This window comes from Ranitomeya variabilis, chromosome 1, assembly GCF_051348905.1.
Source record: "Ranitomeya variabilis isolate aRanVar5 chromosome 1, aRanVar5.hap1, whole genome shotgun sequence".
NCBI lineage: Eukaryota > Metazoa > Chordata > Amphibia > Anura > Dendrobatidae > Ranitomeya > Ranitomeya variabilis.
In genome coordinates, this window is record NC_135232.1 from 843,335,179 (window position 1) to 843,347,364 (window position 12,186).

Genomic DNA, 12,186 nt, shown 5'->3' on the forward strand with positions numbered 1-12,186 from the left:
ATCCAAAAATTTCTGTTGTGTATTATCTATTTTAATGCTTTAGCTTAATAATGCAGTACAATCTCTTAAATTAACCTTCGTGCTCCCTTGTCGCTGATCAGCGTAAATGGTTCGCGATAGCATGGATGGGGAAATTCCAGAGGATCCTGTTTCACTTTCAGTTATGATTTCCTATCAATCAGTGCTTAGAAGTGTTTAGAAAAATTCCCTCTCCCACAGTGCGATCATCAGTGATGCAACCCAGAGTATATAAGTATGAAGCAATTTGCTCAGTCTCCGCTTTTCCAGTCAGTAGTGATTCCGCTCTCCAGCCATCATGGTCTACAAGATTGCTGTCATCCTCAGTGTTGTTCTGCTCAATTCTGCTCTTGCACAAGGTATAGCCATTTATACTTCATTATCTTCATATATTCCATATATTTAATATAGGTTGATATGACATTGTAGTATAAAGTATATACCTTCATTTCCAATAATCATTTACTTTTTTCTAGTTTCCCGTGGCAAGCGCTGCAGATGTAAGGTCGCTGTAGAGCAACTTCAGGTTAAAAAAGTTACACAGCTTGAAATTTTTCCTCCCAGCTCCAAATGTGACAATGAAGAGTATGTGTAAGTAATCTGAGCATAAAATATCTCAAATTATCTATTTTTAATATAATCTATGAGAGGTTGGCATCTGATATAATAGAATTTTCTTATAAGATGTAGTATCAATAGGACACAAGGGCCAGCCGTCGAAAGCGGGGGCGCCCCTTTATAGGGCGCCAGCCCCCGCTAACAGGCAGGGCACATCTAGGGTTAATTTGCCCCTCCCATTTTTTTCCTGCCAATACACCCTAAGCACATATTCACTTTATCTATATTTCAGTGCAATATCAACGATTGGGCTGACACCCATATAGGTTTATTGTATCATAGATATTATTTGGCCTATAGACCAGAGATTATACCATTTTCACATTTAGTCTTGTTTTTTCTTTCCCCCCTGATCCCAATAGGGCAATACAGGGTCAGAAGGGACAGCCATCGACGAGCGGGGGCGCCAATGAGGGGGTATAAGGGTGCCAACCTCCGTGGCAAGGCAGAAAAAGTGTAGCAATCACTTAGGATCAGGCACACCCCTGGTTTCTAATTTTAGAGGGTGATGGTGGTTCTTCTTTTTTTGTTTGTGGTTCATGTCACTTTTTATTATTAGTATTAATAAAGGTTATATTTTATGCATTATAAAGTACAGAGGATAATGCGGTGATTATTTCCTCCTGATCACTGGAACAAAAGTCCTTTTTATTCTGCTGGGAAAATGATTTAGAAATGGATTTAAAAAGTGAATTAGAAAACACTGTATTGTGCTCAAAATGTATCATAATTGCTACTAAACTTCAAACTGCAGGTATTTCTTACATGTGTTTTATGTAAATACTTTTATGCCACTCAAAAAGACTCATATTCTAGGAGTGATACCTTCAGTGGCTAACCAGAAAAAATACATTTGCATCCTTTTATTGTACATCATTAAATGTGTTTTAAAATATAGGCAAACAAAAAACAGTCTGAAACTGATCTCAAAAGGTTTTTTTCCACTCTTATGCAAATAAAACCTTAAAGGTTGCCCACTTTATCCTTATTTTAACAAGTGGGACATGATTTTGTTGCTAATATATAAGTATTACAGATTCTCCTCCTGCACTTTACACTGTACAGACCCTCCCGGTCTGCAACTGGGTACTGATGGAGGAGTGTGTGACCAGACCTTGCCATCAGCCTTCACGAATTGAAACCCAAATATAATATGTGCTCTGTTTTTCAATTGGAGGAGGTGCTGTCCAGTCATTGAGGAAAGCTGTAGTAAGAAGTGCAAGAGTAGAACAGTCAAAATACAATTTAAAGGGAATTTGTCAGCAGGTTTTTGCTATGTATACTGAGGACAGCATGATGTAGGGTCTGAGACACTGATTCCTGTGATGTGTCACTTATTAGTCTGTGTGCTGTTGTTTCAATACAATGAGCGTTTTATCAGTAGGAGAATATCACTACAAGATGAGCTGTGCATCCTGGTCCAACTCCGCCCCATCACTGAATAGCAGTTTTCTGTCAATAGACAATATAAACAGAAAGCTGTGGTGTGGGCGGGGACAGCTTCTTGAGCTCAGCTATATGCTGCATCTAAAAACCCTGATTGTATCCCAACTGCTGCACCCAGTAAGATAAGTGATACATCTCTGGAATCAGGGTCTCTTTTCCTACATTATTCTGCTCTCAGATGAGGTAGCAAAAACCTGGTGTCAGATTCCCTTTAAGTGGCCAACTCTCTTTAAGGTTTTACTAAGATTGTAGCTTCTCACCTAATCAAATAATTGGTGATAATTTACAGTTTGATGTCTGTTGTCACAGGACAGCCGCACTAGAGATTTTCTTGTTTGAATCCAGCCAGGCATGACCACTGCCGATCTATTTAATGTGTATGGCAGTGCCCTAGATAGCCAAGTACTGCATTCAGCTGTAGGCGCCAGTCTCACAGTAGCGCACATTCTCTGTCACTGCTCCATTCCCTCGTTCTCATGATTGATTGGGTTCTAGCAGTGACGGTCTCCGTGACCAGCAAAGTATAAATCTTGTTACAACCCTTTCCTGCAATGTATAAATAAAAAGCTCTACAACACAGTACTACATGCTCTGTGTGTAAACCCCTCACCCTTGGCATAGATTTCTGTTTGCTGTCAGTGTAGACTCGTGTCTACATCCCAGCGCAGCAAACGTGTTCCCACATAGCCCTACTCTGAGCTAAGAAGTGGATGCAAATGTATCTAGGCTGGAAAATCCTCTGTGAGCTAAATACATCAATGGCTGCAGAAATAAGACTCGTGTTGGCTGCTCTAGTTGTGCTATTTGAGAATAATAACATTTTTAATCATTTTAATTTTCTTTTAATTCATTCCAGGGTTGTCCTGAAAATCTCCAAAAAGAAATCTTCTACAAAGTGTGTGAATCCTAATATTAAAGAAGTAAAAGCCATCCTAGGAGGAAAAAATAAGTAAGTGTTTACTTTACGAAAGATGGACTTCAATTGAGTCAACCATGATATTCTCCTAGTCAAAGTCGTAGTTTTCAATAGAAGTTCTAGGAATGTCTTCTATGCCTGTGTATATTGTGTATTGGTATGACTGCATACTATGGGAATCTGTGGTCAGACTCTCACCAGAGCACCAGATGATTCTGCCCCGAGCCAAGGCTCAGCACAATAATGAGCCCTCGTCAGGTTAGAAATGCTACACAGTTCAGCAGAAGACATCCCAGTTCGGACCGGACTTTGGAGCCGATTACTTGACACTAAGATAGAACCTTTTCCGATTGATTCACAATTAGCCAATTAGACCTAATTAGTGATATATTTTACAGTAGCCCCCCCCCCCCCAAATCATATGCTCTGGTGGGTCCAGGAAAGTTCCTTCTGAGCCAGCAGACAATCCATTACCACACGACAGAATATTTAAATGTTCTAGCAAGTACTATGTACACTCTGAGCTCCATTCCTAACGAGTTAACCTCTAAATGTGTTGTTTTTACAAGTAAGCCTGTAAATCTTTGTAGCTATGTGTGTATATTAAAATTGTGTTTTGTTTCTTTAGGAAAACTAAACATATTAAAGTTATCAGGCACCCCACTGCAAACGGAAAATAACTTTCTGAAGACCTATTCTTTCATGGATTCGGTGAAAAAAAGCTATAATGGAGTCTAATTTTAGATAGCATGTCTGTCTCTTTTGCCAATAGGGATATTTCCATACTCACCCACCAGTGCACGGGTGCAAACACAGGAGTATGAAAACACTTTATTTAACATTAAAGGGGTTGTCCAGCCTTAGGGTGCAAGTCTGCAGTCACTGTATGCCACTAGATATGCACTGTGTGCTGTGAAGATTCCTTAGTGCTGGCGTTGGGAGCGAGCGATCACATGACTGCAAGTATGCGATTTGCAGACTTCCGATCACATTCTGACTAGACTTGTACTGCTGTGCTCAATACGCTTTCATTGAACAAGGTTACACATGTCTAGTCGATACTAAACCGCATGTATGCAAATCACATCTTTGCAGTCACATGCCCGCTACTCCCGGCGCCGGCACCAGAAATTCACCAGTGAACCATCGTATAGAGTGACTGCAGACTTGTACCCTAAGTCCAGACAACCCCTTTAAGTTCAAAGTGCAAGATCTCTTAAATATTAAACTATTAAATGTTAAATGTTAAACTTTCAAGATCTTGTTTTGCTTGGAGCCATTCAAAACTGTCTTGTTCTGAGACAAAGTGATGATATCTGAATTGTGACAAGCCACATAATTGTATGTCACACGATCAAACCAGATTTGACAGTTTAGTAATAAACAATTATAACTTTTTTTCAATGACAGCAATTAGATATCTTGGGAACTGCAAGAAATTGATACAGAAAATATCATGAAAAACTGGATCACTTTCCATTTGATAATTAATACACTATTAAATTGTTTTCTTCAACCCGAACGTTCTCTAACGAAACACACCATGTACAAAATGTATATATGTATATATTCCACATGTAAATGTTTGATTACATATTGTAAATATGCTACTGTTGAACATGTCAGATTTTAAATTATTCCGAAAAGTCATAAATAAATCTTTTAATTCCAAGAAACTGCCTGATGAAAAAGCTTTTCATGAGAAGCAGACAATTGTTCAATTTTGAGTAGGAGAGTACTGTAAACTATAAAATAAGATAACACATGGGATTTATAATTACTTCTAAGAACTTTATTAAAATAACATAAATTAGGAATAAAGTTAAAACATTCACATAGGATAAAAAATTACATGAATTCATGCAGAAAAAATGACTTACATAACATTTACAGACATAGTCTCATAAAAGACAAACCATTTTGAAATGCGGCCCTGTGCACCTCTGACAAACAGCTCATCTGATTTTGGCAGGCAAGCCGTGGCTAGTCAGGGATTTTCACAGTTGTGTTCCACTTTCATGCCTCAATAACACATATGGACTGGTGTTGTCTTCATGAAAAAACCCTTTAAAAAGTCTAAACACTGGTACCTCAAACTTTACATTCCTTAGACCTATTCATGAATTCTCTATATTACTTACGGTAATTAAAAAAAAATCAGTCTGAAAATGGCGCCACCACGCCTGTGCAGTAGCAGCTATTGGCGATCTGATAGCTGCTACTGTGCAGGCGCCGGCAGCGCCATCTTGGAGGAGGAAATCTTTTTTTTCTCTAGCAAGATGGTGCTGCCAGCGTCTGCGCAGTAGCAGCTATCAGATCGCCGATAGCTGCTACTGCGCAGGCATGGCTAGTGCCATTTTCAGACTGATTTTGTAAAATAATAATATAATATAAATAATTTTATTTATATAGCGCCAACATATTCTGCAGCGCTTTACATTATAGAAGGGATTTGTACAGACAATAGACTTTACAGCATAACAATAATCACAGTTCAAAATAGACACCAGGAGGAATGAGGGCCCTGCTCACAAGCTTACAATCTATAGGAAAAAAGGGAGACACGAGAGGTGGATGGTAACAATTGCTTTCGTTTTTTGGACCAGCCATAGTGTAAGGCTCGGGTGTTCATGTAAAGCTGCATGAACCAGTTAACTTCCTAAATATGTAACAGTACAGACACAGAGGCTATTAGCTGCATGAAGTGTATGAGAGCATGATGCGAGGAACCTGATTATGGTTTAAGTTTTTTGAATGGGTCACACAGGGGTAGTTAGGTTAATGCATTGAGGCAGTAGGCCAGTCTGAACAAATGCGTTTTTAGGGCACAGTTAAAACTGTGGGGATTAAACGTATTAACCTGGGTAGTGCATTCCAAAGAATTGGCGCAGCACGTGAAAAGTCTTGGAAATGGGATTGGGAGGTTCTGATTATTGAGGATGCTAACCTCAGGTCATTAGCAGAACGGAGAGCACGGGTAGGGTGGTGGGATGAGATCAGGGAGGAGATGCAGGGTGGTGCTGAGCCATGGAGTGTTTTGTGGATGAGGGTAATAAGTTTGTACCGGATTCTGGAGTGGATAGGTAACCAGTGTAATGACTGGCACAAGGTAGAGGCACCGGAATAACGATTGGTGAGGAATATGATCCTGGCTGCAGCATTCAGGACAGATTGGAGAGAAGGAGAGTTTGGTAAGAGGGAGGCTGATTAGTAGAGAGTTACAATAGTCCAAACGAGAATGAATAAGAGAAACAGTAAGAGTTTTTGCAGAGTCAAAAGTAAGAAAAGGATGAATTCTAGAAATTTTTTGAGATGCAATAATGTGCACCATAAAAAAAAAAAACTGTACATTATACATGTGATCAGGCTGCAGTGCAGGAGCCACCGGGGCTTGCCTGCTGCAGGTGATTTTTTTTTCAATATATACAATGCTCATTATGTAAAACAGGGGGGCAGGTCAGTGAGGGATAAGTGACCTGTCAGAAGCCATAGTGGTGAATACTGAAGCAGAGCACCACATGAAGACACCCCCAAGAGGCCGCCCCGAAGCACAGGCATATCATTAACCCCTTTCTGACCTTGGACGGAATAGTATTTCCAAGGTCAGATCCCCCACTTTGATGCAGGGCTCCGGCGGTGAGACCGCATCAAAGCTGGGACATGTCAGCTGTTTTGAATAGCTGACTTGTGCCCGCAATAGCGGCGGGTGAAATCGCGATTCATCCGCCGCTATTAACTAGTTAAATGCCGCTGTCAAACGCTGACAGCGGCATTTAACCGGTGCTTCCGGCCATCCAGCTGGAAATGAGCGCATCGCCGACCCACGTCACATGATCGGGGGTCAGCGATGCATCAGTTAGGGTAACCATAGAGGTCCCTGAGACCTCTATGGTTACTGATCCCTGCTAGCTGTGAGCGCCACCCTGTGGTCGGCGCTCAAAGCAAGCCTGTAATTAACCCCTTTCTGACATTGGACGTACTATCCCGTCGAAGTGGAGTGGGCCCGTATGACCACCGACGGGATAGTACGTCCAGCGCGATCGGCGGCGCTCACGGGGGGAGCGCGGCCGATCGCGGCCGGGTGTCAGCTGACTATCGCAGCTGACATCCGGCACTATGTGCCAGGAGCAGTCATGGACCGCCCCCGGCACATTAACCCCCGGCACACCGCGATCAAACATGATCGCAGTGTGCCGGCGGTACAGGGAAGCATCGCGCAGGGAGGGGGCTCCCTGCGGGCTTCCCTGAGACGATCAGTACAAGGGAATGCGGCCCCGGATCCAAAATGGCCGCGGGGCTGCATCCGGGTCCTGCAGGGAGTACTTCCGGGTCAGGAGCAGGCTGCAGCTGCAGCTCTGTAAGTCTGCAGCGATGAGTGAGATCGCCGATCTCACAGACTGCCATGCAAACTGTAAGATCGGCGATCTGTGATGTCCCCCCTGGGACAAAGTTAAAAAGTAAAAAAAAAAATTTCTACATGTGTAAAAAAAAAATAAAAAAAAAAATCCTAAATAAAGAAAAAAATATATATATATTATTCCCATAAACACATTTCTTTATCTAAATAAAAAAAAACAAACAATAAAAGTACACATATATAGTATCGCCGTGTCCGTAACGACCCCACCTATAAAACTATATCACTAGTTAACCCCTTCAGTGAACACTGTAGGGAAAAAAAAAACGAGGCAAAAAACAACGCTTTATTATCATACCGCCGAACAAAAAGTGGAATAACACGCGATCAAAAAGACAGATATAAATAACCATGGTACCGCTGAAAACGTCATCTTGTCCCGCAAAAAACAAGCCACCATACTGCATCATCAAAGAAAAAATAAAAAAGTTATAGTCCTCAGAATAAAGCGATGCCAAAATAATTATTTATTCTATAAAATAGTTTTTATCGTATAAAAGCGCCAAAACATAAAAAAATTATATAAATGAGGTATCGCTGTAATCGTACTGACCCGAAGAATAAAACTGCTTTATCAATTTTACCAGACATGGAACGGTATAAACGCCTCCCCCAAAAGAATTTCATGAATAGCTGGTTTTTTGTCATTCTGCCTCACAAAAATCGGAATAAAAAGCGATCAAAAACTGTCGCATGTCTGAAAATGTTACCATTAAAAACCTTCAACTCGTCCCGCAAAAAACAAGACCTCACATGACTCTGTGGACCAAAATATGGAAAAATTATAGGTCTCAAAATGTGGTAACGCAAAAACTTTTTTGCTATAAAAAGCGTCTTTTAGTGTGTGACGGCTGCCAAACATAAAAATCCGCTATAAAAAATGCTATAAATGTAAATCAAACCCCCTTCATCACCCCCTTAGTTAGGGAAAAATAATAAAATTAAAAAAATGTATTTATTTCCATTTTCCCATTAGGGTTAGGGCTAGGGTTAGGGCTAGGGTTAGGGCTAGGGTTAGGGTTAGGGTTAGGGCTAGGGTTAGGGTTAGGGTTAGGGCTAGGGTTAGGGCTAGGGCTAGGGTTAGGGCTAGGGTTAGGGTTAGGGTTGGGGCTAGGGTTAGAGCTAAAGTTAGGGTTAGGGTTGGGGCTAAAGTTAGGGTTAGGGTTGGGGCTAAAGTTAGGGTTTGGATTACATTTACGGTTGGGATTAGGGTTGGGATTAGAGTTAGGGGTGTGTCAGGGTTAAAGGTGTGGTTAGGGTTACCATTGGGATTAGGGCTAGGGGTGTGTTTGGATTAGGGTTTCAGTTAGAATTGGGGAGTTTCCACTGTTTAGGCACATCAGGGGCTCTCCAAACGCGACATGGCGTCCGATCTCAATTCCAGCCAATTCTGCATTGAAAAAGTAAAACAATGCTCCTTCCCTTCCGAGCTTTCCCGTGCGCCCAAACAGGGGTTTACCCCAACGTATGGGGCATCAGCGTACTCGGGACAAATTGGACAACAACTTTTGGGGTCCAAGTTCTCTTGTTACCCTTGGGAAAATATACATTTGGGGGGCTAAAAATCATTTTTGTGGGAAAAAAAATATTTTTTATTTTCACGGCTCTGCGTTGTAAACTGTAGTGAAACACTTGGGGGTTCAAAGTTCTCACAACACATCTAGATAAGTTCCTTGGGAGGTCTAGTTTCCAATATGGGGTCACTTGTGGGGGGTTTCTACTGTTTGGGTACATCAGGGGCTCTGCAAATGCAACGTGATGCCTGCAGACCAATCCATCTAAGTCTGCATTCCAAATGGCGCTCCTTCCCTTCCGAGCTCTGCCATGCGCCCAAACAGTGGTTCCCTCCAACATATGGGGTATCAGCATACTCAGGACAAATTGGACAACAACTTTTGGGGTCCAATTTCTCCAGTTACCCTTGGGAAAATACAAAACTGGGGGCTAAAAAATCATTTTTGTGGAAAAAAATATTTTTTATTTTCACGGCTCTGCGTTATACACTGTAGTGAAACACTTGGGGGTTCAAAGTTCTCACAACACATCTAGATAAGTTCCTTGGGAGGTCTAGTTTCCAATATGGGGTCACTTGTGGGTGGTTTCTACTGTTTGGGTACATCAGGGGCTCTGCGAATGCAACGTGACGCCTGCAAACCAATCCATCTAAGTCTGCATTCTAAATGGCGCTCCTTCCCTCCCGAGCTCTGCCATGCGCCCAAACAGTGGTTCCCCCAACATATGGGGTATCAGCGTACTCAGGACAAATTGGCAACAACTTTTGGGGTCCAATTTATCCTGTTACCCTTGTGAAAATACAAAACTGGGGGCTAAAAAATCATTTTTGCGAAAAAAAAAAAAAGCATTTTTATTTTCACGGCTCTGCGTTATAAATTGTAGTGAAACACTTGGGGGATCAAAGCTCTCAAAACACATCTAGATAAGTTCCTTAGGGGGTCTACTTTCCAAAATGGTGTCATTTGTGGGGGGGTTTGATGTTTAGGCACATCAGGGGCTCTCCAAACGCGACATGGCGTCCCATCTCAATTCCTGTAAATTTTGCATTCAAAAGTCAAATGGCGCTCCTTCCCTTCCGAGCTCTGCCATGCGCCCAAACAGTCGTTTACCCCCACATATGGGGTATCGGCGTACTCAGGACAAATTGCCCAACAACTTTTGTGGTCTAATTTCTTCTCTTACCCTTGGGAAAATAAAAAATTGGGGGCAAAAATATAATTTTTGTGAAAAAATATGATTTTTTATTTTTATGGCTCTGCATTATAAACTTCTGTGAAGCACTTGTTGGGTCAAAGTGCTCACCACACATCTAGATAAGTTTCTTAAGGGGTCTACTTTCCAAAATGGTGTCACTTGTGGGGGGTTTCAATGTTTAGGCACATCAGGGGCTCTCCAAACGCAACATGGCGTCCCATCTTAATTCCAGTCAATTTTGCATTGAAAAGTCAAATGGCGCTCCTTCCCTTCCGAGCTCTGCTATGCGCCCAAACAGTGGTTTACCCACACATATGGGGTATCGGCATACTCAGGACAAATTGCACAACAACTTTTGGGGTCCAATTTCTTCTCTTACCCTTGGGAAAATAAAAAATTGGGGGTGAAAAGATAATTTTTGTGAAAAAATATGATTTTTTATTTTTAAGGCTCTGCATTATAAACTTCTGTGAAGCACTTGGTGGGTCAAAGTGCTCACCACACATCTAGATAAGTTTCTTAGGGGGTCTACTTTCTAAAATGGTGTCACTTGTGGGGGGTTTCAACGTTTAGGCACATCAGGGGCTCTCCAAACGCAACATGGTGTTCCATCTCAATTCCAGTCAATTTTGAATTGAAAAGTCAAATGGCGCTCCTTCCCTTCCGAGCTCTGCGGTGTGCCCAAACAGTGGTTTACCCCCACATAATCGGGTATCAGCGTACTCAGCACAAATTGTACAACAACTTTTGGGGTCCATTTTGTCCTGTTACCCTTGGTAAAATAAAACAAATTGGAGCTGAAATAAATTTTGTGTAAAAAAAATGTAAATGTTAATTTTTATTTAAACATTCCAAAAATTCCTGTGAAACACCTGAAGGGTTAATAAACTTCTTGAATGTGGTTTTGAGCACCTTGAGGGGTGCAGTTTTTAGAATGGTGTCACACTTGGGTATTTTCTGTCATATAGATCCCTCAAAATGACTTCAAATGAGATGTGGTCCCTAAAAAAAAATGGTGTTGTAAAAATGAGAAATTGCTGGTCAACTTTTAACCCTTATAACTCCCTAACAATAAAAAATTTTGGTTCCTAAATTGTGCTGATGTAAAGTAGACATGTGGGAAATGTTACCTATTAAGTATTTTGTGTGACATATCTCTGTGATTTAGGGGCATAAAAATTCAAATTTGGAAAATTGCGAAATTTTCAAAATTTTCGCCAAATTTACGTTTTTTTCACAAATAAACGCAAGTTATATCGAAGAAATGTTACCACTATCATGAAGAACAATATGTCACAAGAAAACAATGTCAAAATCACCGGGATCCATTGAAGCGTTCCAGAGTTATAACCTCATAAAGGGACAGTGGTCAGAATTGTAAAAATTGGCACGGTCATTAATGTGCAAACCACCCTTGGGGGTGAAGGGGTTAAGCTACATAGCAGCGATCTGATGATCGCTATGTAGCAGAGCCGATCGAGTTGTGCCAGCTTCTAGCCTCCCATGGAGGCTATTGAACCATGGCAAAAGTTAAAAAAAAGTAAAAAAAAATGTGAAAAAAATAAAAAAATATAAAAGTTTATATCACCCCCCTTTCGCCCCATTCAAAAAAATGAAAGCTACACATATTTGGTATCGCCGCGTTCAGAATCACCCGATCTATCAATAAAAAAGGATTAACCTGAACGCTAAAAGGCGGAGCGAGAAAAAAATTCAAAACACCAGAATTACTTCTTTTGGTCGCCGCGACATTGCATTAAAATGCAATAACGGGCGATCAAAAGAACGTTTCTGCACTGAAATGGTATCATTAAAAACGCCAGCTCGGCACACAAAAAATAAGCCCTCAACCGACCCCAGATCATGAAAAATGGAGACGCTACGGGTATCGGAAAATGGCGCAATTTTTTTTTTTAGCAAAGTTTGGAATTTTTTTTCACCACTTAGATAAAAGAGAACCGATACATGTTTGGTGTCTATGAACTCATAATTACCTGGAGAATCATAATGGCAGGTCAGTTTTAGCATTTAGTGAACCTAGCAAAAAGGCCAAACAAAAAAC

At 41.1% G+C, this 12,186-nt stretch overlaps 1 protein-coding gene across 1 annotated transcript; it reads left to right on the top strand.

Moving 5' to 3' along the window:
* The first annotated feature begins 230 nt into the window (after nucleotides 1–230).
* On the top strand, nucleotides 231–4,668 carry LOC143772636 (uncharacterized). The gene is made up of 4 exons (XM_077260675.1): nucleotides 231–377; nucleotides 495–609; nucleotides 2,939–3,031; nucleotides 3,627–4,668. Exons 1-4 carry the CDS (start codon nucleotides 317–319, stop codon nucleotides 3,676–3,678), a joined length of 321 nt encoding a protein of 106 aa, XP_077116790.1. The 5' UTR covers nucleotides 231–316; the 3' UTR covers nucleotides 3,679–4,668.
* The last annotated feature ends 7,518 nt before the right edge of the window (nucleotides 4,669–12,186 follow it).

What these genes read in the sequence shown, in the direction of transcription:
- LOC143772636 (XM_077260675.1), top strand. Translation starts at nt 317, where the DNA reads ATGGTCTACAAGATTGCTGTCATCCTCAGTGTTGTTCTGCTCAATTCT. An exon ending in TGTGACAATGAAGAGTATGT is followed by an intron (nt 610 to 2,938) that starts GTAAGTAATCTG and finishes AATTCATTCCAG; the next exon opens with GGTTGTCCTGAAAATCTCCA. An exon ending in ATCCTAGGAGGAAAAAATAA is followed by an intron (nt 3,032 to 3,626) that starts GTAAGTGTTTAC and finishes TTGTTTCTTTAG; the next exon opens with GAAAACTAAACATATTAAAG.